At 40.7% G+C, this 26,822-nt stretch overlaps 1 protein-coding gene across 8 annotated transcripts in view; it reads right to left on the bottom strand.

Moving 5' to 3' along the window:
* LOC131576919 (uncharacterized) overlaps nt 1-26,822 on the bottom strand; it is a 50,717-nt gene that overhangs the window by 13,438 nt on the left and 10,457 nt on the right. For 2 of the 8 annotated variants that reach the window (XR_009277109.1, XR_009277108.1), the window contains exon 5: nt 792-1,928. Coding sequence is in view for 2 of the 8 variants with exons in the window: in XM_058834053.1 (XP_058690036.1) it covers nt 1,047-1,128; nt 1,810-1,826 (99 nt within the window). In the remaining 6 variants the exon portion in view is untranslated. Of the gene's footprint in view, nt 1-791; nt 5,672-26,822 lie in introns of those variants that run through there. The other 6 variants (XR_009277107.1, XR_009277106.1, XR_009277105.1 and 3 more) reach the window with 6 other exon arrangements.

The raw sequence follows: 26,822 nt of genomic DNA, 5'->3' as shown, positions 1-26,822 counted from the left end.
TATTTTTTCATTCCTTTTGCAAGCAGTAGGTTGATGGGAGGAGGTCTGCACTGTAAAGTAGTGTACCTACGAAATTGTACTCCAGTGGGAGATTAAATAAGAAAGAGCAGGATGACTGAGACAAGTCATTTGTCACAGATGTTCATGCAGTTCTGCTGTTTTATTTTAAGCTGGATTCATCAAATGTGCTAAGGAGTAATTTCTGTCTGATATGAAGTTCCCATCAAAGGAGACTGAGTGGTTTAAGTTTAAATTGTGGTTTGAAAATACAGGGAAATGTTACTGGACCGGTGACAGTTTGATTCAGTAGCCAAAGTGGACACAAGGAAGTAAACAGAAGAATGCTATTTTTGGCCAAAATACGTCAGGAAAATACATCACTAATATATTACTGTGGAACAGTGACTTTACCTTTTAGAAGATGGTTTTATCTATGCAGCACAAAGATTTTACTGCAGGCATCTGAATTATGTAGATTATAAAGGGTACTGATGCCGTTGGAAGGCAAGCATGAAATGGTGATGTGTGAATCTCAGATATTTGAGCATTTACTATATTTGAGCAACATTTGCTGACCATTTTAAAGTATTTTGCAAGTTTATAATATAGGTTTTGTATTAGTTTTATTTAGTGAAAATGGGGAAGGTAAGCAGTACTGTAATACTGATTTCGGGTTTTTTAGATAGGCCAATTATCATATTTAGCAAAGTACAACATGAATGAGAAGGCCCAGAACTAAGATTACTTTAAAAGGGAGATTTAAAAAAAAAAAAAATCAGTATTGGACTTACTTTTATTTTGTATTAGTTGCTCTCTCTTTTAATATAATTTTCTCTTTTGTTAAGTTCCATCTTTGTTCCTTCAAAAATACTGTGTCCCGGCCCCAAAAGGAAGAAATATAATGGCTACAATTAGTTTCTGTTTACTGAAGCAAAACTATTTTTTCCCAAACTGAAATACATGCATTAATTTGCTAGACTTCCAGCAATCTTTACGTGTGGTATTTCTGAGCAAGAGATCGTAATGTCCATTTTAATGCAGCTTACCACAGTATAGCAGCCGTAATCGAGCGTTTTTCTCTTTGGTAGTCGGATATACAGAATTGTCAGGCTGTTTGCTTTTAAGTACCTGAAAAGTGAATTGGAAAAAAGTATTTTTTATATGATAAGTTTGGCTTTCCAGTCTTTACTTTTTTTTGAGTTTCCTAGGTAAATGCTGCGCAGATTGATTATCAGAAAAATTGAGGCTTACGTAACCGGGACATACATTTTTCTACTGCCTCCCTTCCCCCCACTTAGCTTTCATTTTACTATGAAAAATGAAAAATTTTGAAAAGAAAATTACTATGACATACTGATTATACACACTTTTTCATGAAACTGCACAGCTAAGCTGTTTGTATGTATTTAGTAAAAGAAAGCAGCAAGCAAAATATTAAAACCTTGAGACGGCTAAACTTTAAAATTATAGTCGTCATTAAATACAGCTTTATCTAATATGTTGTACCTAGCTGTGTAGCAATGACTCTTTTTTCTTTGCATAGGGAATTAGAGTATTTCTATATAGTCTTTATTCAGAATAAGAAAAATAAGAATGTTGTACCCCATTTTTTATTCGTCGTAAAGCTGATGTTTCTTCGTAAGAAAGTTGATTTAATACCTAACTTTCAAAGGATGATTTTCACTGATCGTTGTTGGCAAAATATAAGCGTATGAATCAGAACTCTGTCCTGGCAGATAATTGCAAACTGAATTAACTAAAAAGAATAATATTAAAATTTTATCTAAATATGTTAACATGAGCTCTTACCCATAGGTGGCAGTCATCTTTCACTGTAGCAGGGATGCCAAACTTTTGGTTCACAGTATTCACGCTTACGCTGAAATAATTTTGATGAGGTATGCGTGTGTACATAAAAATATATATGTCTGCATTTTGAGAAAGGGGGAAGGAGGTGAAATTAACAATTAAATTAGTTCGTAATTAGGAAGAATCTGAATTGCTATGTATAAACAATAAGATAAGGAATTATCGTATTCTGGAGAAAAGGTCGAGGTATTTATAAAAACACATTTTTTATCCATCTATTGCTGGTGCTCCTGAAAACAAAGAAGGGATAATTCAGAAAACAGTTAGCCCTATAAACTGAGCAGAAAGGCAAGTACCCAGCCTTTGTGAACACAAACCCATATTGTGCCCAGTCCTCCAAACCACATTTCTGTTTCATCCCCCTTCATCTGTAAATTACAGAAGCACTGTAAATTACAGTGATGATGTTGCCCTGGAAATCCCAGCAAAAAGGTCCCTTGAATATGGAGCAAATACAGAAAAAGTGCTCTGGGTGAGGGTGTCCTTTCAGTCATGGGGAGCAAGCAGAACCTGCAGGCTGCTGTGCTGTCCTCTGTCTCTTTGCAGGGCTGCGATCGACACCCGTGGCAGCGCTGTGCAAAGGGAGGACTCTGCCTGCCCGAACAGAGATCTTCTCAGATTTGCCATCAGGTTTTTTTGGGATTTATGTGGTTTATGGGGATTTCCTTTTGCAATACCACTAAAGAGGCACTTGGGACCCCACCAAAACTGGAGGGGATAGAGGGAACTAATAAGGCCAGGTCGTCTCAGGCTAAAACAAACAACTTGTGAAACTACAAATGTGTCATAGTGAGACGATAACATTCTTCTGAGAAAAGAAGACTGAAACCTGAAATTCATGGGTAGGTGAAGTCATACTCTTTTTTTTTTTTCTATTACAGATGCACTGAAACCCTTTTCAGTTAAGATTAATCTAATATTGTGTCAAGGTAGGCCACTGTACACATTCAGCAGAGGTCAGGAACTAGCATTTTACAAAATAGAAAATTGGAAAAATAGAAAATTACGTGTTGCTGTTACAATGTTTCACTGTGATGCAAGATTAAGGGCTCAGAATTGAGCAGAATGGTGCAGTATTATTAAAACAGAAGGACTAATTCTCCTTATGCAAGACTCACGACAACACACATCATTGTATAAGCCAAAGCAGGCAGTATGATTTCATAGTCACACAGGATATTTCCACAGACAGACAACCACAATGTGACTAATCAGATATTTGCATATGCATGGCCCTATTTGCTCCCCAACTGTAATAATTAGGAGTATTGCACTTCACATTAATTTACACTCTTGTGTAATATCATTGAATATAACATAGCGGGTGGTGATAAACTGGCCGGTGACAAATGGGTAAATTTGATACGTTTTGAAAATCAGAGCTTTCATAGCCAGCTTTGTCCTTGACAAAGTGGGCAGGGCTAGGGAAGACCTCCTCTGCTGTGGGACCTGATCGTCTCTATCACAGGCAGCCGTGTTGCACTCTTCAACTTAACATGCAGAGACACTGGACTCCATCTTGAAGCTACCCCTGCCATCACCTTGCCTCTGTTTTTCTGTTCCTCTGCATGGTTAAAGATTTCAGATCATGTGTATCATGGCCAGCTGAACCTCTCACATTCTGCAAGGTCTTTGACTTCAGTTTAAAGAGCATTTCTCTCCCGGTATAAAGTCCGTTCCTGTCTCCCCTCCCTTGAGCTTTTCAGTTTACTGCCGAAACCTGCTCAGCCTGGGTTCAGCCAGACCAGCTGTGCCATACCTGTCGTACAGAAGGGAGCTTTTCCCTGACCGTTCTTCTAACCCTCCTTTGCACCTCCATTTCCAGTAAATCTCTTTTAATCTGTGGGGTTAAAAGTAAGTACAGTGATCCAGATGAGATGTTGCCAGTGCCTCCTGTTATGGTGCCATTAATTCCTTCCCTATGCCTCCTAGACACAAAGCAACTAATATTCTGATTTTTAATGCATTTATTTTTATATTAGGCCTACCTGCTCTCAACATCTCAAAAGCCTTAAGGATTGACTGAAACACCTAATTTACCCTTTTTTCATGGATACTGACAGCAAAACTTCTTCATTCCTAGCTTGTGACCTTGACCTTTACACTGTCATTCTGGTATTGCATGACAAGGGTGTCAAAAGGCTTTTTTATGAAAGGGTGTCATCACTTTCATACAAGCCACGGGCTTCCCCTGAATTTCCTGGCATGTCCAGATTTGTTTGGGACTCTCTGCACTTTGCACGACTATGGACGTGAGCTGGCACACGCACACGATACAGCACAGGGCACTGCAGGTGAGCTAGCTTGGCTCATGAAACAGAGTTGTCTCTAGGATTAGGTTACCTGCAGCACATCACTGTGTGTTAGTTCAGGTAAGCCTTCCAGAATCTGTACAGCACTTCTGACTCGCTGTCCTACACTGGCTTCATTTGACGGCTCTGGAAGCAAGAGGCTAAATTCTGAAAGATTTTTACAAGAACAACAGAGGAGATGGACTTAGTGTCTCATTATATTGTTTCTATTTATCTTGTAGGTTAATCTCCAGTTTACAGGTGATGCTTGTGAAATAGAAGGAGGATGTACAGGATTTGTGTGGCACTCTTGAATAACATCTAAAAATAAGAATTTTCTCTTTTGAATCTGGAGGATTTTGATTGCTGTGTTTGTGGAAGTTAGCTAACATTATGACTGTCTCTAATTAAAACAAGCAAAAATCTGTTAATTTTATTTTTGTTTGTTTTATTTTGGGGTTTTTTTGCCTTCCCTTGGAAATGACTACATGGCATTTGTATTGTGGCATTTTTATATAGCAATTTTATTTGGTATATTTTACTTCTGTGCCTGTGGGACAGCTAAGAAACTTGACTACTTGGTTTGTCCTTATCGTGAAAATACCATACTGAAGAACTTTTCCTAAGTTTGGTATAGGCAGAGTTCCAGGTACTGAGTCAAGCTCAAAATGTAAAATGTCTCTCATGCCCATTGTTATACAATATTCCACTGCCCCATATATATTCCAATACCGCCTCACTTTGAGCAGGCAGTACCCCAGCTTTGTATCCTCAGTTGATCATTCCTAATTTAAGGTAGTCAGTGAAAATAACTAGTAAGATCTGTCTGAGATCATTTGTTAAGGAAGTCCACTATAAACATTCTGCTAGCTTGAGACTTTCCCTTCCAAACTACTTTGCAAGCTTTTATTCATATTAAGAGTTAATTTAGCAACTGTTATCTTCCTCAGTTTATTTATTTTTTCAAGTAGCATACTAACAAATGTTTTCCTGAAATCCAGTCAGATTAGGTCAGCTCACTTCCTTGATTTAGAAAGTAGGGTTTGGTGCATTTTTGTAAACGTCTGGCTTGTGTGCCATAATCTATTATTAGGAAAGCTTTGTAGTGTTTTTCTTTTTTTCTATTTACCCAGTTTTATCCCATGCATCCTTGCATCCAAGTTTTTGATGGGTGGTCACAATTTTTCCTCCTGTTAAACTCTCATTACTTCTAAAATCTTAGTTGAGGTGACTGCCCTTGTGCTTGGATTCAAGGAACAAGTTTTCCCACCCAGAAATTAAGAAACCCAGAACAAAATTTAATTTTTTTTTGCCATTTCACCTCCATCTAAAGGATTCACAGAGAAGCTCACTCGCTGAGATAGTAGTAAAACATGGATTTTCTTGGAGTCTTCAGTATTTAGCTGAGAAGACCATGGATATAAGAGCCTCTAAATCCTGCAATTTACTCCTCCAAGACTTTTACTTCTATTCCAGCCCAGGGCTGATCATATCTCAGAGGATTTACAAGCCTTAAAAAGAATGTGAACATAGGTAAGCAACTTGGTCAGGGTTGCTACAAGTCAAAAAGCATCCTTTAAAAACCTGAAGTTATACCCACATGGAGAAATCAGAAAAGAACATCTAGCTGGCCAGTTATGTATATGCATATATATATATATATATACACACATATATATACAAATACATACATACATATGTATATAAAACCACTATAAAACCACTATTAACTATTAAGGTATTTTGAAGAAAACTAGCATGACACAGGGGAAGAAGCAGACAGCTTTTACAAACAAGCCTCACAAGTCCCTCTATGGGGAAGGGAGATCTGGTTGACATACTTAAAAGGAATTAAAGAAAGACATTTGACATCTTTTACCAGAGGCTCTCAAAAACCTTAAGCTGCACAGGCAAAGAGGCAGCTTCTCACATGGACAAACATCACACGAAAGAAAGGAAGCAAAGGTCAGAAACAAATGGTCACTTTTTGTGGTGAAGGGAGTCCAGTAGCAGAACTCCCTCACCAGCATGCTCAGAAATGTTCTGTGAAGGGGCAAGAATAAAAGTTACAGAGATTACTGTGAGCATGAGAAGAGGATGAGGGACACAGCCATAAAGCTGATCAAGAAAACAGGAGATGAACCTTGCTGTGGATAAATTCCCTGTGATACACAGAGGGGCCTTGGCTGGCTCCTACCCCACCAGAGCAGCATCATGGGGCTCTAATAAATGCTGCCACAAAAACATCAATGCACAGCTTGGCAGTGGTTCAAAAAGCATGCAAAATGTTAGGAATTGCAAAGAAAGGGACAGGGAACAAAATCTAAAGAAAAAAGAGGATAAAAATCTCATTATTACGGTGCTGCGTGAAACTCTTCTACTACTTTCTAAGTGTTGCACATGTTTCTTTGGTCTGTCTGCTTTTAGCATAAAGGCATGGCAACATGTGTGTTTAAAAAACATTGCAAAATCAAAGCTAGAAAGCCAGTATCAGACAAACAAACAAAACCCACTGCAGTAAAGGAAAACAACAGTTTGCTTCACAGGCCTCTCCCCCACCTTCAGAAAAGCCCAGAGGAAAAAAATTCAGCATAAGAGGAGATAGCTATGGTACTACTGGAAACATGCTAAGGGTTGATAAAGGTGAGTATGTAGAATAGTCTGATTATAGTTTGATCCTCATTTGCACCTCTCTTCCTTTCATTTATCCTCATAGATCAAATCTAATAAAAATGGCAAAGCAGCTCTTCAATGTCACACTAAAAATCGTCGATAAGCAAGAGAGAGCATTGGATCCATTAACCTGTAAATGGACAGGAAGGGCATAGTTTTTTGGAGGGCTTTTGTTCTCAGACTTCAACAGCCTTCCCTGTCACTGCTGCCCAGGGATATGTGGAAAACTGTAGGTGAGGAGACACAGGGTTGGATGCACTTGGCAGCTCCTCCACAAGGTGTGGAGGGTGACTGCAGGAACTGGTGTTAAGCCAAGGGTTCTGCCATATGCATGATGGATAGTAACATTTTTCACTGCTGTAAGGCAGCAGCCAATATTTTTAAGTGTGGTGATCAATTTTGTTCTCTAGCATCTAATTGAACATCAGTAAATATGTTATTAAGATGCTTGACAGTGCTCTTTTGCAATCAAGGCCAAGATGTAGCCAGATACTCATCTTAATCTCTCGAGACACATTTCTAATGAATTTTTACAGTGCCTAGAGGAAAGGTCCCTGGTCTGAAGTGGGACACCTGGATGCTAAAAGCAAATTATAATTAATAATATATTGTGTTTGTGATGTCAGAGTGTCATCTAAAGACAGTGGTAAAACCTTGTATAGGGTACGGCTGTAATCCTATTAATAAAATTGCTTACTTTAAATCGCTCCCAGGGCATAAGATGTGATGTTCCTTTGTTGACAGTACTTGCTCCTGAATATTTATATTTATAGTTATCAAGGAACCACCCAATACTGAGAGAAGCAGTATTTTTAAATAACTCCATTGTATTGCAATGTCTTTGTTATCATTCTGTCCTGTGAAGATATGGATAAACTTCCTTTCTGCTTATCAGAAATATGGAAGAAGATTGAGGCTCTACACCCACTGCAAAATGTAATTAGGGAGGTAAGCTATACCTGCTTAAGATAGGTATATAGTGTCTCCTTGATTACTAAGTCCACTATGAGTAATCAGTCCTCACTTCTACAGTTGCAACTTTTTGATCTTCTTTTTTCTGCTGTGCTGAAGGAACTTTTTAACTCCAGTTTTTTTGAATAAAATTTACAGATTTTACTCAAAAAGTCTGCTAAATTCTACCATATACAAAAGCCCATCACTGCAGTGATTGCTACAGAAATGGAGTCTAGTTCTGATTTAAATTCACATTTATAGTCAGCATAATTTAACTGCAAAAGGATTTTGTTTTCCTTTCACCCCTAGGTTTTCTAATTATTTTTTGAACCATTGAGAGAGGAAGGATGGAATCCTAGACTCATTGCAGTGCTGGAAAATGTGCAGAGAGCTACACTGAAATGGGAGCTCAAGTTGTCCAGGGCTCAAACAAAAGCAATTTGGCTACTGTAGTTGGTTTTGAGCAGTCTTCTCAACATTTTAGTTCAAAAACCTACCAAGACAATCTAAGAAAAAAAATAAAAATCCCTTTATCAACTTGTGCAGTAGCCACAAATTAAGTAATAGTAATTATAAAGACTGAACAACGAATTTTAGTGGCCTGCCTTTATTTTTTTTTTCCGTTATATACTTTTTACCATTGTTAGTTGATTCCAACATGTGTGAAAGCATATGCATGTTTTAGTTTGGGGTGGGTTGTGATATTACTTCTGAACAAACAAATAGGTGAAACAGTTTTGCAGGCAATTATTTAGTATTTCACAGTCTCCAAACTGCTCCTGGATGGCAGAACTGAATTAGAAGACATAAAAATTGCCTTCATTAAGGTATTTATCAGAAAGCCTGAAGTGACATATGTTGGAGTAATTTGTAGCAAATTATTATTGCATTTATGAAGTAAATTTTCCATTAATTAATTAATTAATTAGTACAGTCTTTGGAGATTCATCCTTCATCTATAGATTATTTTACCCTTTTTTAGGAGACAGCACAATGTGAAAACTTTATTATTGTACAAATATGTCAAAAAATAAAAGGCAATAACATGGCAAAAACCCCCCAGAGCTGTATCAAGGTGGTAATAGGACAAGTTTATCTGAGCTGGCAACAGCCAGAAGAGCACATCTTCTGTGCCGTAAATGTAGGCAGAGTTCAAATGCATAAAAGCAGTTGTTGAACTAAAGCACGTGGACCTCCTAAAAAAATGGGATTTCTGGGATGATCACATACCATAGAATCGTAGAACGAGTCAGGTTGAAGAGGACCTTAAAGAGTATTTAGTTCCAGCCTCCCTAGCTTCCAAGCTACGCCACCATCCTTCCCAGAGGGCTCTCTCAGAAGTTGTCCACTGTCTCCAAGCAAGCCAGCCAGCAGCAGAGCACGGCTCGTGTCCCCTCAGCCCTGTCCTACCAGCCAGGAGAAGATTGAGTGTCTGGCCCTTTTGCCCAGGTGAAGGTGGGTGAACACAATATAACTTAATTTCAAAATGAGCAGTGCAAGCTGCAAGAAAAACACTTGTGATGTCCCTTTTCTGTCAGCCTAATGAAATTCCCACTTCCAACTGCAAAATCTGGAGGCCTGATTTGAACCTTTTTAACCCTGGGACATGGCCATGGACATAAAAGCACAGAGTGGCAGAGTATAGTAATCTTCAGGATGTGTGGCATCATTATATTCAGACGCTGTGTAAGCCTGATACAATAGCTCCTACCACATATTATTTGAACTTGAACTATACCTTATTTAGGGCAGAGAAACATTTTCAAAATTGCCTGGACATCACAGAAATTTTTTAGAGGTATAATTTTCAGCTTTTCCATTGAACATTTCTTTTTCAAGTCACTAGTTCAGTTTCCCCTCATCTATTTGACTTTATCATAGGGATAGCTGTATTTGCCTGCTAGCGTGAAATGCTGGAGGGTCCTACAATTTTTGTAGTTTCAGATTTTGGTTTATCTTGCCAAAAAATCTGGGTATGGGGATGAATACAGATGTATCTTGTTCATCATATTTCCTTCTGCTTAGGGATACAAGCTTTCACTGGATGCAGAACATACTGTATTAATTTTGTAGATTTGGTTTTGCATGTGGTACAAGTATTTGTTTTGCTGGATTCTCAAAACTTCTGGAGAAAAGAAAAGGAATGTTGCCACGTAAATGTCTTTCCAGAAAACAAGCAAACAAACCGAAGAGCCAAGTTCTCCATCGTGGCGCCGCTCAGCTGACCTCAGCCACTTTGCACAAGGCGGGAGCGTAGCCTGTATCTGCTGTAGTCGTATCACTGCAGATGAAAAGCAAAGGCAAGGTTTCCTCCCTCCAGGGTTTTGTCAGAAAGGGAGGTCTGCTTTCTGTACACACATTAGCAGTGCCTGAGGGATGGGGCAAGTTTTCTTTCCTGGTGACATGTATGAAACCCCCTTTAGGTGTGAGAAAATTGTTAAGTTTTAAAGAAAGACTAAGAGTAGAGCAGGGAGTATTAACTACAAATGAAGGGGACAGTCCTTAGGAGGATAATTTTCTGCTTTTTAAATCTGGTGCCCGTATTAAAATTTCTCCCAGCAGCATGTGCATGACTGATCCTTATTCAGCTGATAGCGCAAAGCAACAGTGACCCTGGCACCAATGCCGAGGCAATATTTACAAAAGGATGAACTATTTTCGAACAATGTCTTCAATGTACTAAGCACAAACAAGCTTTTCTTCAGCATCAGGCATGCATGTTGACTCGTTCCAACGATTTTGTTCATGTACAAATGTATTCATTGTGGACAATGCAAGGAAAATGTCATTCTCTATTTATATCCCAGTTTCCCTTTGTCCTCTTTACAGTATCTTGGGGCAGTGATGCAGAGCAGAATCTTGTTCTAAACTCCTGCTATTTTCCTCCCCATCTTCTTCCGAAGCGCTCACAGTAGCAGAGCTGCAGCGAGTTAAAAGGCTCCCTACAGCAGATTTTTTTTTTTCTTTTGAGACACAAAGATCGGTCTCTCTCCCTCCGCTTCCCAGCAGAGAAGATCTAAGTCCTGCCTCTTGCTCCATCACTCGGAGCACATAATGGTCTTGGCAGCAGTGGATGTGGTGGTAGCAGCATTTTGAGCCATGTAAGTGGATGCACCTGGCACAGCCGTGTGAATAAGCGATGTTAAGGCAATTCTCCCCCAGCAATATATGAAACCATCCACTTCATGAACAGCCTCTCTGTGATAAAGGCTGCCTTTCTGTTGACTTGGATAAGTTCCCCAGTATGGTCAAAACAGAATAATGGAGGACTTTGAAAGAAGGGCCCTTGTACAGAAAATAATTAATCTTGCAGCAGAGGGGCAGGGAGAAAGATTTAGTGACACTTGAAAACAAAAAACAAATTCCCAAGTCCTAGGAATAAGCTGAAAAGCACGAGTGCAGGCTCACAGTGTGTTTTCTTTGTAGAACAAATCATCTGTCCTGAAAGCATCATTCTTGGGAAGGTTGGCCACCATTTCAGGTAGGAATTAGGAACATAATTTTAAAGGACATTTCAGGGAAATTTTATTTTGCCTTTCAAGCATCGTCTGATTTTCTTCAAGGTGGAAATGTCCCCTTCTCTCAACTGCAGCACTCCGCTCTGATAAGCTTCACTTTATTGGTAAAATTATATGCATTGTCTTTGTACTATAATCATATCTTTATGAAAAGTCAGGTGATAAAACTTCTTACTTCTACAATGAAAATAATTTAAAATGAAAGCTTAGCATTAAATAGAGTTTGCCTTTAATAGATTTCTGCACTCTTTCCAGTTATGTGTATACAAAGAAAATAGTCGTGCATGCCTCAGATGCAACAGTGAAAGGAATATAACACATTCCACATGTTCTAAGAAATTGAAAAACTCACATTTCTGAAGGAAGAATATGTGACTGTTTTTCATTGGGAGACTTCTGAGGCCTGTGCACTCACTTGAATGGATCTCCCAGTAAAGAACATCCCTTATACACAGGATTCACATCCAATTCAATGTCAAGCATCAAAACATTCACTGATGATTATAGATTTTGCAGAAAAGTCACTCTTTTCTTTCCCCAGACAAAATATCTCAATCAGGTTGAAGCAATTTTGTTTGCTGAAAGAAGAGTTTGAGACTTAATGAATATTACCAAATGAAAAAATTTTAACCACATAATGCATTTTAGATAAAGGGTATATATAACACCAAATAAATGAACTCTTCTTGTAATTCATACTTCTAACAATGCATGATTTCATATGCTTTAGCACATAAAAGATTAGATAGCTTGAAAATTAGAGCAGTCAAACTTTTAGCACGGTGTGAGATGAAGATAAGGAGTATTCAGTCACCCAAAACTTCTTTCCTTCATCACCATCTAACTCATCCTTAAGGAATTTTTAAAATTACAATTGAGCAATTCTTAACTACTGTACAAAAATAACTTATATTAGCTGGAAAGCATTTTAAGATCTTTCAACTTTAGGGAATAAAGATAAACTGTCATGTGAAGGCTTGCCTTATCACTGCCATGAATTGAAGTTTGACAAAGGTTGGTAATTCTGACATTTGAAATGATTAAACCCGCTAAATGATTGAAAGCTAAGCATAGCCTTCAAGATTAAATGAAGATTAAATGATCATCTGTTATGGATGTATGCAATATATATGATTTCAACAGTTAGCTGGCAGCAATCATTCATTCTCATTTTTCATTAAATTTTTAGAAAATAGCATCTCCCAGAGTTAATACTGGCATCTGCAAATAAAAGTAGTATTGAAATACAAATAATTTGGTTGTAATCTAGTTTATTGTTTTGGTTTTTTTCAAAAAATTTTTATCACTGCTGCACTACTGTATCAAAATCTCTCAGACAAATAACTAATCAGTCCCTGTTCAAATAATGAAAAACCTTTGGAAGTGGTTTAATATGATGTGAGTCTTCAGTGAGCAGCAGGAAAAATATGCTGTCTTCAGTAAAGTTTTTTAAACTATTTTCTCAGTATGCAATATGTGTCAATACAGAAGACTTTTTCTGCCAAAACATAATTTTATCTAAGGGTAGGCCTTGGAAAATGCTGCTTATCAGGTTCTTTTAATCAGATGATATGTAATGAATGACTGCAGCTAACAATATTTTATGCTTTTGTTGGTACTGCAGCAACTGGTATTGCTGCTTTTTGTAATTTCACATTTCTTAGCAACAAAAAAGTTTAACTTCTGTTGTTGGAAGCTATGCTAGGATTATTTTCACAGTCTGCTCAATTTGCCTGCTCTTACATCTGACAATCCACCATAAGCAATTGAGAAATATTTTCTGCACAAGCTACATTAAGCCTCATAACAATTATTGCTATCTTGGCTGATCCACTCAAAACCACTTCTCCACTTAATCCAAAAACCTAAAGCTCTTTCTTTTCAGGCAGCATATCCTTCCTTGTGGAAGGCATGGTACCTCTATAGTCATGGTCAGAATCTGAGTTCTGATGCAGTGGGAGTTATTAAAGTTATATAGGCTCAATGTTAGCTAATAAATCCTCTGATTATTCCCCTTCTATGCTGGGTGCCACCCCTGGACACTGTGTTTGATCTACAGACAGTACTGAGCCTACAATAAAAGCATGTTGTCACCATTTTTAGAGACAAAAAAATTTGCATATGAGATGACTGTAGCAGCAGTTCTTCTGGTGTCACCACATCTAGTCTGGGCACATACTGAAAAAGGTTCTTTTTGCATTCAGTGATAGGTCAGTTTAGCAAAGAAATTTAGGATTCATTTGGTTTAAAGGTACAATATGAACATAAAACCTGAAATGAGACGCGGGTTTGGGAAATGAGAGAGACTTCAGGAGAGACAAATGAGGTTCAGCATCTGAGAAATCCTTTTGAGAATGTGAGTACTTAGCACTTGTCATAGTAGTTGTGAGATCTTTGTTTTGTCCTGAACAGAGTCAGTAATTTTCAGGCTGTGGTGTCAGTTTAGTGTCTGAGCCAGTGCCTTGACCCTGGAGCCATCCCTGTTATTTCTGTTTGGAGCAGGATGCATCTCCAGGTGACATAAATACCCAGCACTTGGGAGACCTCCACCCTTGCACTGTGGGACCTTCCAGTCCTGTGGGGGCAGAGGAGCCCTCCTGACCCAGGTGGAAGCAGATAACCAGCAGGGCAAGCCCAGCTCTGCATTCAGCCACCACATGCCCATGCTGCTCCTGCCAAGTGCAGTTAAATAAATGGATGTTCTTTATTTCCTGGCCTTCTCTGGAGACATATCCACAGATCTGTGGCTGTGATTTGTATTTCCTTCAGCACCTGTAGCCTGTGGTATGCACTTGGCCACTGTGATGGGTGTGTGTGTTACAGCAACTGGACATTGTGGGAAACTTGAGCTCTTGGACAGGTGACATTTTTGATGCTTCGGAACAGATGCAAACTCCTGTAATACAAACTAAGTGGTTGTTTTCACTGAGGCCATGAAGTGCAAACATTTTTTATTTATTTCATAATCCAACTTGTATTTTGTAATTCAAAGTCAGATAACTACAATAATTTTGCCAGGAAGGAACCCTTCTGAGTTGTCTGGCTCTACAGCTGAATGCCACACAGCTGAATTCTCCATTCATAAACCAAAGGCTCTCTTCTGCAGCTGTAAGCACCAGAAGTGTTGTTTGGGATCTGTGGGAGAGTCTACATGACCCAAGCAGGGTCCATAGCTCAGCAGCCAAGGAGCTGGGAAGCTCCTGACCATGCTGGCTCTGCATGCACACCTCAGTCCCACCACTCAAGCAGCAGCACATCTGTTTGGGTTTTTGTCACCCTGACACACATTCACAGTCCTGGGCCAAACATTTCTTAGGCACACAGGGGGATTAAGAGATGGGGCCAGACAGATCTCAGTCCTTCAGCCATTTGGGAGCATGTTCATGGGGCTGAACAGAAACATTGCACCCTACCTCTAGTCTGGCTGAAGTTGAACAGCATCACTGACTTTCTGCTCAAGTCCTCAGGTGAGCACTCCCACTCTCTCCAGGAAAAATGTTTTAAGTGATGGATGAATTTAAAGTTTTATTTACACTAGAGAAGCGAATAAAAAGGAGTGGAGTTTAGTTTTCTTTCCAGTTTTAAGTGAAATTTCAAAAGATTGTACCACATTTAAGCAGTAATAAACAAGCGGCTGGAAGGGAGAATAAAATGCTGGTACCAAACTCTGGAAGCTGGTAGTTTTCAGAAATTTGGCAACCATCTCCAATAGTACCATCTAGTATGGCTCAAATATCTTCTTGCTGATTTTTTTTTTTCCCCCTGTGTAGCAAGATGATTTGTTCATTAAATTGCTATTTATTTCAATGCATTCCTGGGAAATAAAGCCTCCAGTCTGTAACAATGACAGGTCACTGAAAGGTGGCTTTCATGTACTCAAGCACTTCACACGTTCTAGGTCAGGCACCCTTGACATGTGTCCTTGTGCAAAAGCTCCTGTAGGATGTTTTACTTCACTCCTTAGACAGAGGCATTAAATTTGACAGCAAAATTGCTTTCACCCTCTTTATATCAGTAACTACATAAAGGTAAGTTAGAGCACATGGTTTTAATTTAGCCTTTAGTGGTTTTATTTGGCAGAGGAAAAAAAAGTGTTGAGCACTAACCTTGAATTAGAAGCTGACCTCCGAATTAGTCAGCCTTTTTCTTGTAAATGCATTTTGTAGAGTATAAACATGAACCATCTATTTACATAACGTTAGTGACAGCCAAATGATTTCTTAGGAGCATTAATGCTGGAAATCCCAAACACTTCTTCCTTGCTGGAGAATGGTTTATAACTCCTGAGAATAATCTCTCCAGCAAGTAACTGCAAACAGAAAAGGCTGATCTTTTTCCAGCCGAATTTAGGATTTCTCTAGTATTTCACTAAGAAACCCCAGATAATAATTAGAAGCTGCTGTTAAATGAAATGCAGGTCACCTCCCAGGGTGCATGTGGGAAGCTCTGACAGTGCTGGTGGTGGTGCAGCCTGCTCCTGTACTACAATGGCTTTATAGGAGATGCTGTGAAAAAGCAAAGAGCAGCCTCAATCCAGCTTGGCACTGGGGAGCCCTGGTGCAGAATACCAGCGATGGCCCTGAGGGATGTCCTGGGACAGGAACCCCATGGTATGCCTAGGTTTCTCCACCTGTCCTGTTCCTGGTTTGCTGGGAGCCAAGGGCAGTGAGGAGCAGGGAATTTCAGGCTGCCTGAAGCTGAGATCCTACTTCAACCCAAGGGAGCCTCCAGCAGACCTGCAGCCCTGCTCTGCTTCCCCAGCTGGAGCAGCACAAGAAGACAGCCTGGCAAAATGATGGGTCCTGCACATGTGCTGCTGCCTCTGACATGTATGCAAGCCCTGCATCCTGACTGAGCTCACAGCAATGTCTGAGAGTTTTTAGGTTTTTTTCTCACATCCAGGTAAAATGAAAGCCATGAAATGCCATGAGGCTTTGAAGTTCCTGTGTTTCTTTGAGTGTGAGCTGTACTGGTTTTAAGAATAAAATTTAAAAAAATAGATATATTAACAATTATGAAAAACAAATCTAAAAAAGATCAAAATAATTTGTGTGAAATATTCTTCAGGCCATGGGGGTATTTAACAGGTTTTCAGAAGCAGAAAAGTAACTTGGCCCATTTTAGTTTATTTTTGCCCACTTTAAAGAGAGAAAGTTTTGTAGATGTCATAGTTTTCCTCTTTATTTTTGAATAAACAGCAGAATGTCCTTTTTTTTTAATCATATTTTCAGCAGGTATTTTTACTACTATTATCATTGTTATTATTATTGCAATAAGAGTACATACCATAGCATAGCACTTCTAGCTTGCTCCGCATTTGTCAGCATGCCCTGCCATAATATCCATAATAAGTCTCTAAATTAAGATGGTATTTTTCATGCTTTCAGCAACAGCAGCAAGGTACTCTGCTCTTTCCTGTGTGTTGTTATTATTAGCTCTCTCATGATCGAATTCCAGCCTCGGGCACTGGTTGTGTGATGGGGCCGAGCTCTGATGGCAGGTTTCAGACATCGTGTTTTGTCTGGCTGTGTGTGCCCTACCTAGTTCATGATAGGGAACTCAAAGAGTGGGCTGAACAGAAGGGAACTACACAGCCATTTTAGGTATCCTCAAATTACGGCTTACGACTTGTCTCCAAACTAGAGTAAAGTGGGTTCTGTTTAACATAGAAGGTGGGAAGGGCTTCACTCCAGGCAGAGGTTTATCAGTCCCAGCACCCTCTGGTAGTAATTGGGAGTAAGAAAGGAAGCATCTGAAGGCTTCTCAGATAAGCAGCAGCAGACCATTTTCCCCTGCCCAGCGCTGTTTTGCTCACTGGCATCCTCCATGGGGATGCCACCAGGCCACTTGTGCTTGGCATTTGGGGGCCAGGTTGCAAGGGGCACATACAGAGTTTCTTTGTTTGTCAGTGTTGTGAAACACTCAGTTCAGAGTGAACCTGCTGCCCTCTTGTGCAGCACGGAGCCTTTCCCAAAGGTTTGGCACAAATACTGTCACTCACTGCCAGAGAAATAAGGCAAACACCTTCTTTTCCCACTGAGAGCAGAAACATTGACTCCTGCAGGTGTAGCTTGTCCTTTCTCAGGCCTCCTTCCTCTGCTGGCCTGCAGTGTGCAGCAGAAAGAGTGTCCTGTGAATAGGCCAGCTCTCTCCAGGACTGAGGTGTGACATGCATTCATTATGCTTATTCAATAGAATCATAGATCCACAGAATGGTTTGGGTTGGAAGGGACCTTAGAGATCATTTAGTTACGACCCCCCCTTCCACTAGACCAATTGCACTCAGCCCCCTCCAACCTGTCATTGAACACTTTGAGGAATGGGGCATCCACAGCTTCTCTGGGCAACCTTTTCCAGTGTCTCACCACTCCCAGGATAAAGATTTTCTTCATAAGGTCTAACCTAAATTTATTATCTTCAGTTAAAAGCAAATCCCCCCTATCCTGCCACTACATTCTCTGGTAAATGGTCTCTCTCCAGCTTTCCTGTGGGCTCTGTTTAGGTGATAGAAGGTTACAATTAGGTCATCCCAAAGCCTTATCTTTTCCAGGCTGAAAAAAATCCCAATTCTTCTAGCCTTTCCTTATAGGAGAGGCCCCATCCCTCTTATCATCCTGGTGGTCCTCCTCTGAACACTCTCCAACAGATTGATATCCTTCCCGTTGATACTCATTTTGCTCATTTTACTTGCTGTGTTCAAACCATGAAAGCAGTGTCCCTTCAAAAGTGGAAAAAGCAATTTTCCCATCTCAATTTAGGATGACTTTAGGGAATATAGCACTTTGTGGCTGAGGTATGTGTCCTGCTGAGGCAGGGGGATATTTCTCATCCTCTATAAAGCCTGTAGAAGTTCCCCATCTGCTTTCTGAACTGCCTGGTCCTGAGCTTGGACACACCTGGGAAATGAAGCATTGCTGCCTATTGCTCTTTAGGAGGTCAATCTTGTGCTATACAGGGAGTTTTGCTGGCTGCATGCTCCTCTTCTGCTGAAAGAGCTCCTTGTCCAAACAGAAGGGATTGAATGAAAATGTTAGTGTGATTAAAACACATTTCCCATGGGAAGAGCCTTTGCCTGGCCAATCAAGAATATTTTTGTTCCAGAATAAGTTAGAGATCACAGCAAAAAAAAAAAAACCCAAACTTTTCTAAGAAGTTGCTGGTATAAATAAACAGGAAAAAATACAGCAGGAAAAATTCTTGTCCTTTGCCTGGCTTGCTTTGTGTCCGAAATTGAAGTATTCTGCTTGCTCTGCTTTCCAGTGAAATCTCATGCGCTAGCTATTTTCCTATGTAGGAGGGAAAAAAGAAGTGCTGGCAAGAATCTCAATCTGTCTCATCAGCACCATCATTAATTGAGCATTTTTGGTAGTGGATCAGTTCTGCTAAGCTAAGAAAGTGGGGTATCTTTATTGTGGCCCACATGACGAGCAGGAGCATGGCACAGTGGGGCTCAGGTGAGGTGGAATATCTGCTGCCATGTTTCTCTCTGTGGCTTTGGAAGGCAGTAGTTCCTCCCAAAGATCCCAGAGCCAGGCCACAGCTACTACCAGGCTGTCCTTTGCTTTTCTTTTGCTCTTTCAGGTTACAATGCTTTGAATTTTCTTCCAGCTCTGTGGTGGGCGACATGGATGGCAACTTATTTATGCTCCTGTTTTCTCTAGAAACCTCCAATTGGGTTTCTCCTGGCATAGTTTAACACGCCTACTGCCTGCCAAATATTTTTTTTAATCCTAAAAGCCTTTCTGTTGCTAGGTTGGAATTTTTTCTGCCTTTCAGATACAAAGTGACTAATGGGATACATTTCATAATACATCAGCAAGCATAATACTTGTTATTATCATATTTTAGTGCCCTTTAAAAATTATCAACCTTTACTGGGAGGATGGGGTACTATGTAAATTGTACATCATAAAGACAGTGGGCCAAATTATTTGTTCTTTGATAATCACATTTTATAATTGGGGATTAGGGAGATGAAGTTTACTGGTGTGGGGTTTTTTAACCAATGTTTTTCAGGAGATGAACAAATGTCCAACAGTAAACATTAGATGTTAGGACTTAGGTGGAATTTAGATCCTGTAAACCTCATCCTGCTCTGTTACAAATCTCTCTCAGGTTTCCATGTTCACAGTCTGGGAACACAACTTCTCCTCTCCTGTCTGGGTAGCTGCTTTTATTGCTCCTCCTGCTGCTTCCTCCTCTGGTTTTGTATTTGTAGACTAGACAAAACCTCAACACAAAGGAGAGCAAATAAATAGAGAAGTCATGTGGACCAAAAGGAGTAGTGGACACTGACACTGGATGACATCTTGGGATAGCGTTGAATGTACATTCAAAAGAAAAGTGATGAGGCCATTTAATCAATAAATGTTATTGCATTTTTTGTCCTTTCATCTTCTGATACCAACTCTTTGTGCCTAAGACACAGAAACAGTCACTCTAGGTCACTCTCAGTCACAGGTGGGACAGTTCTAGCTCCTGAAAACCTACAGGAGCCATGCTAAAAGAAACAGGCTTGGAAGATTGATCTATGGCTTAACAAAACTATTTCCACTTATGCAGGTTCACAGATTCTAGAATAAATAAGATTTTCATCCTTCTTGACTCCTCTGGGGACTGTACACGTGGAATGGTGTGCTCCCTCAGAGTGGGCCAAAGGGAGAGCCTGTATTCTCTCTGTACTGGGCAGCCTGCCTCAACCTGCTCTGCCACACTTCTCCTCTTGTATTCTCAAACATTCCATCCATTGATAATATCAAGCGAGAAACTCACATTACAGAGATTTCTCCATGCAAGCACGTTTAAAACACCAGGCAATTTCAGTAAACTACAGTGCAATGGTTTTGGGCAATAAAGACATAAGGTTTTTGTTAGTGTGTTGAAGCTGTTACAGAATAAAGTTTGGTTATGATATGGTCTGAGATGTCTTGCTGGTTCTGTTACGCCTTCTTGCACAGTGAGTGAACTAGAAAAATGGCTTGTGAAGATTCCTCTTGAGAATTTGTTCACTCTCCTTAAAGTGATACCAAGAGGTCTCATTGTAATTTTTAATTATTTTCTAGCCCTCCAGTGGAAGGTAACAGATTTATTTATTGTAACTGATAATAATGAAAAGATGGACTCTGGGCCTAGTTTTGATTTTTTTTTTAAAAAGTATTCAAATCTGGAAGAAGTCTAAATTCACATAAGTCTATAAAAATATACCAGAAGTTGTGAAGTGAAAATATTTTATTTTAGCAACATAGAATACTTTGGGTTGGAAGGGACCTCTGGAGCCCTCCTATGGTACAACCCCCTGCTCATAACTGGACCAGCTCTTACACTAGTTCAGGCTCCACAGTGCTGTGTTCAACTGAGATAGAATATAACTGAGATGGGGTTCTTAAGCTTTCTCTTACACAAATAATTTACAAAACAAAAATACAGCCTTAATGTCTAAAACAAGGGTTGCCTGACAGTGTAGGAATTTTGCTTTCAGTGGAAAAATTTTGTTTGCCTTTGAAATTCCTTGACACATCTCAATAGCAAAGAGAAATAAAAAAATCACTGTTTATAATCCTGAAGAAATAAAAGCATAGAAAAAGTCAAATCTCATCATTATTTTTAAGACAAAATTGAAGGGATGATGACATTCTTAGCTGTGAAAAATACGATTCTAAGTATGACTTTAGATACATGGAAAAAGTTCTATGCAAAGTCATTGGGAAAAAAACCCTCAAACAAAAATCCCTAAAATATATTAAATGCACTGTGTACTTTCACAGGTTTTTAATTTTCAATCTCACGTTTGCATGGCAAAACTGAGTGCCATTCAGTGGGCTCATTATGATGACTCAAATCTACATAGGAAGAGGACCACACAGAAGAAAGGTTTCTTTTCTCTGTGTTTTTAACAATTTTGCCAAACTTTTATTATAAAAAAAGTGTTGTTGAAATTTTCAGGGTTTTTATAAGACATTAACCATGTCAAACCTCTCTTCAATGCTATTTAAAACAAAAGTATCTGAATTAGATTTTCTAGCCCTTTTGTTTGTTTTTATTCAAGTTCTGCAATTGTTAATGTAAACATTTTCTCTTTTAACTACAATATTTTCATTTTAGATGAATGTCCTCTTTCATCTCCAACACTCCAACACCATATGAATGAAACTATATTTATCAGCCAGCTTGCACATTCTGGTGGAGAACACAGAAGACTTATCCAATGCTCTGGTCTTACAACTCATGTTATTCCTTACACTTTCCTTCCTACCCTTGTCTGTTATTTCTCCCATCTTTCATGACACAGAAAATATAAAGTAAATACTGCAAGGGAGATTCTGCATGTTTTTCCTGTACCGTATTGTCTTGCCCACACACATTTGGAAGGGTGAATAAGTAAAAAAATGTTTCACCTGTCCAGGCTTCCCATCACATATACATTTACAGTTTTTCCAAAAAGACATCTAACTTGTATTTAACTTCTGAAAACCAAAATGTTGCACCTTAAACCATCTTTCACTACATTTCTATACAGTTCACTTCTTACAAACACATCCTACCCAGAAAGCACAGAGGAATATGTAGGTCTTGAACTGAAGAGCCATCTGAAACATTTTCAAGGCTAGAAAGAGACAAGCAAGGCATGGGATCAGGGCCATCTCACGTGAGAGCTGAGGCTCAGTGTTGGACCAAACCTACAACTGCAACGAGTTGTCCCGGCTCCACTGTCTGTTCAAGCACAGCAGTTTCCACAGAGTGAGAGTGCCAGTCACCAACACTCTGGTTTGGAGACTGCTAACCAAAATGCAGGCCTTGGACTGGATCATTTCAATAAATTCAGATGCACAGATCACTGTACAGTTGGAAAGGTCTATGTGCCCACCTCCTGTTGTTTCTGCCACCTGTTTTGGCAGAAACAACAAAATAGGTTTTGTGTGAGTGCCTGTGTGTATTGCATAATTCACGATCCAAACTGAATCCAAAATATTTGGCTGGCGGCCCTCCCCACATTTGCTTGGTGGAGCTGGAGAGACATGCCAAGAGCAGCACCAACAGCTGGCGGCCCATGATGCTCCGACCCCCGGGCTGGAGACACAATCCAGAGACTGTGCAAGTAAAAAGGGTCCTGCTTTTTTAAACCAGCTCTGTAGGCAGCTGAGGTCTGCACTGGTAAAAGCAGAGCAAGGGATTGCTTTCAGCCCAGATACAGACCACCTCTTCTACCAAAGCTCTGCAGGTCATTCATTTTATTGAATATTTATTTTAGTGGTGACCAGGAAGCATTTCACAAGTCACTGCTGTTGTACAGGTGGAAGCTCAGCTCAACCACACCTGAGAGCAGCAAGGCAAGGACTTGTAGTGTTTTATGCACAACTCTAAATATTCCTTTGCCTTTCAGTGCTTCTTGCAATGTAGGATTTAATTTGACCTGGTATAATATACACTTGCATCATTAACAATTACCAGTCATTGTTCCATTTGGATTTCTCTTGCTAATTAGATTCACTCCGACAATCTGTATGGCCCATAAACACAACCCCAAAAGGAGTATCTTCCCACAGTGAACAGAATGGAATATGAATAATCAGTTTAATAATTGTATTTGACTTAGCTTCTCAACACCAACATGTTAATCAAGAGCCTGCCAGGGCTCCCTGGTGGGAGAGTCCCGCTCTGCTCCCGACTGTTCTCGTGAGAGGAGCTGGAGCTCGCCTGACTGCTTTGCCAAGGCTGCAAATGCCATGTGGGTCTTACACAAGCATTGAGAGCCGCCACTTTTAATTCTTGCAGTTTTTCGTGAGCACCCAGCTTTTCTCTGGCTCACTTACTCCTCTCTCACATTCTTGCCTTTCTTTCTCACCCCTCTCTTTAGAAAGGCAGTAGTGATGGGAGACATTAGCTCCTAGAGGAGCTGAAGAAATTCTGGAATGTAACCTTGCAGTCCCTCTGTGAAAGGCCCTGCAGCCCCGAGCACTTCTGCTCCCCTTGCTGACCTGAGTATTTGGGCAACAAACCTGGGCTGGAAACCATTTCTTGGCCACTTGCTGGGCCATGTCTGACAGCTCACTACAACAGCCCCTCTCCCAGTGCATCTCCAGCAAAGGCAGCAATGTCGCTTCCAGACCCGGGTTGCTCCATATCTGACTGGCCTGAGGCATAGCCAGAGGGTCAGATTCTGCTCGTACCTGTTTGGTTAGGCTTTACCTGGAGCCCTCCTGCAAATTCCCTTCTCCGCAACACATGTGTGAAAACTCTGGTAATTGCTAGGCAGAGCAAGATATAGCTGGTTGCTTTGGCTATGAATCATGCAGACAGGCAGTTGTTTTTATTCGTTTTTTCATTGCTTTTCCAAGCTTTAAGGAAAAACATTAAAACAAATGCAATTGCACGCCACTGTGACTGCTCCTCACAGAATGCCACTGTCGGAGTCGGACCCCTGATGCTACAGCTCAGCTGCCAGGGACTGGGGGTGGAAGAGCTGGCAGCTCCCAGGACAGAGAGTGGAATGTTGCTCCCAGGTTCATTTGGTACCAAAGTATTGGGCGGCACCACTGAGCTTTTCTCCATCCCCCACCCTACCCCTGCTTATGCTTCTTGTTCCAGGGGCTGCTTTTCACCCTAATCCAAAGAAAATAGATGTGGATGTGCTAGTGGCTGGCAACAATTGAGAGCTGGCCTTAGGCTGGAGCAGGTAGCATTTTGATACTTGTGACAGCAGGAGGATGCCTGTTTCATCAAATGCCATCCCCACCACCACATGCGTGTGCTCCAGTAACTACCCATGGCCTCCTGGGAAAGAGTGTCTCCATTCTCCAGGTCTCCCTTGCAGGTCTTCTCTGCTGCTCTGCTGTTAACACATCTTTCCCCAAAAAAGAGGGGTAGGAAGGGAGGAGGGTTGATCTGGGCACTTATACTTCCTCTTCTTAGTTGGAAATAGGTGCAGCATCAGAATCAAGATGGTAGCACACCACTCCCCTCTGAGTATCTAACGCTGATTTTTCTTTATCCTCAGTTCTTTTCCCAACTGATTCACTCTCTGTTAATAGCAAAAGCCACCTCTGACATCAGTTTTCACCTGCATGACCCTTTGTCTTTTACTTGAATGTCACCCTCCTTTTATGCCAGCCATTCTCCAGGTGCCCTGCTCATCCTGCCTGGCCTGCAAACCACCTCCATGCCAGCAGTGCCTCATGGATTTGTGCAGTGCATTTCATCAGCACAGTGCTCACATGGGTCAGGAGCATGCCATTAACGCAAACAGTGGAACAAAATTGGTCCCAAAACTCCTGCTTGAAGAACTCTCACAGATAACTTCTGACCTGAGATCTCCAGCCTCAGCATTCATTGTCTCCTCCTCTTACCAACAACACAATTTCTCTAATAATCTATTTTGTCTCCAGCAACATCAGTGATTTCTCACTTGACATCACAGCAAGTACATTAAAGTAGTCTAGATAAAGGAAATCTGGCAGATATCACCTGTCTGGAAAAATAATTGTTTTATCAAAGAGAACCATCAGGTTAGTCTGGCAGGATGTGCCTTTAGTTGCATTTCATCCCATTTTTGATGTGCCTTTGCATTTTTAATTAACCTTCAAGGCACGTTCCAAAGCCCCGCATACCAGTGAGGTCAGAGTTACAAGGACGCCAATGGTTGGCGGGATTATTTTTTAACCCTGCACAACTGAACACGATGTAATGGATATCCTGCAGTCACGGGGTCCCTCTCTGACTTGGCAGATGTGTAAAAACAGTTGCTAGTAGACGTGCCATCTCTCATGCTGGTCTTTCCAGAACTCCTGGACAGGCGTGACCTGCCTTCCCGAGAGGAACGCCGCCTGCTCTTTGAGCACAGTAACAATTCTATTTCCATATCCTTGTTCCCATTAACCAGCCTTCTTTTACCCCTAGGATTTGTCTTCCTTAAACCAGAGGAGAGGTAAAATACTCCTTTGATTGCAGGCCATGCCTAAATTATCTTTAATCTCATTTACTGCACAGCAGCCTGACTTTGCTTTTCTTCCTTTCTTACACTGAAGTTTTTCCCATTTTTTTCTGGAATGCTTTGCAAATTTCAGTTTAGGTTTGCTTCCTATGCTTACACTAGTGTTTTTCAGCCTCTAAATGATAAAGTCCTCTTTCTGCAAGGCTCTCCAGGATTAAGCAGAGAACTGAGCATCCCAGCCACATGGAGCGAGCAGGCAGGGTGCAGGCTGCCTCACCTCCACACCTCTGTCTGTGCCTCCCCTGCACAGAAGCCTCCACTTTCTCCACTCGAGTCAGCTTTGCTGAGGAACGCTGCCCCACTTGTCAGCTTGCCCGCTGGCAAACTGAGCCTCAGACACACACGTATTTGTGTTTATTCTCCCCATTTGCTTCAAACAGGGAGAGTTACTTAGTTCAAAGCTCTGCTCTGTGACTAGATCTCTAGTAACTTAATTGCACATCAAAACAACATTCCCTTGTATGACTTCACTGATGAAGATGTTTGTTGGTTGTCAAATCAAGGATATCTGGGCCCTACCATTGCTAGCTTGAAACATCATTGAGTAATGAAGTCTCCTCAGATTGCCGAAGCACTGAATGAAGATCTGAATAATTTCCAAAAGAGGTTTTATCTCAGCCAAAAACATGAACAGCAGGTAAATGAGTGAAGAGAAAGTGTACTTTCTCTACTGACTGACCCCACAGCTTTGTTCCTGCTGAGTTTCAGAGGCCATGGGACCATCAGAAATGCAAAAGCTACTCAGCAAAACATTGTCAGAGACTTCTTTGCTAGTAACTTTGTGCTTATCATCCTGAGGTGTTCTAAGGCATGTCAGAAAATGCCCTTGCCACCTGAAGAACAGCAGCAGGCCAAGTCCAAAAGGTGTTGGAAAAAGTTTTTCTTGGCTGTACTCTCCAGTGCAGATGTGTGTGTGTGTTTGCACCCTCTGCACAAAGGACTGTCTGGCCTTGCCTGCATGAGGTTGGGATAAGTGTCAACAGTGATTCTTTCAAGATCTGCTCTTAATTTCATCTATCCTCATCAAATACTGCTATCCTCCAAATCCTGCTGGATGTGTCAGCCTAGCAGTTAAAGAAAAGATCTTCTCCTCACAAGAGCAGACACACCACAAGTATTGTCATGAAGAACAGAATAGAATGGGAATAGAATCACAGAACAGTTTGGGCTGGAAGGGACCTTAGAGATCATCTGGTTCAACCTCCTGCCATGGCCACGGATACTTTCCACTAGACCAGACTGCCCACAGTCCCATCCAGCCTGGTCTTGAACACTTCCTGGGATGGGGTTTCCACAGCTTCTCTGGGCAACCTGTTCCAGTGTCTCACCACTCTCATAGAGAAGAATTTCTTCTTGATATCTAATCTAAACCCGTCCTCTTCCAGTTCAAAGCCATTCCCCCTTGTCCTTTCACTTCATGCCCTTGAACAAGTCCCTCTCCAGATCTCTTGTAGCCCCTTTTAGGCACTGAAATACCCTGTAAGGTCTCCCCAGAGTCTTCTCTTTTCCAGACTGAACAACCCCAATTCT

Source organism: Poecile atricapillus, chromosome 3, assembly GCF_030490865.1.
Source record: "Poecile atricapillus isolate bPoeAtr1 chromosome 3, bPoeAtr1.hap1, whole genome shotgun sequence".
Classification (NCBI taxonomy): Eukaryota; Metazoa; Chordata; class Aves; order Passeriformes; family Paridae; genus Poecile; species Poecile atricapillus.
The sequence above is the reverse complement of the archived record's forward strand: the minus strand, read 5'-3'. Positions and strand labels throughout refer to the sequence as shown.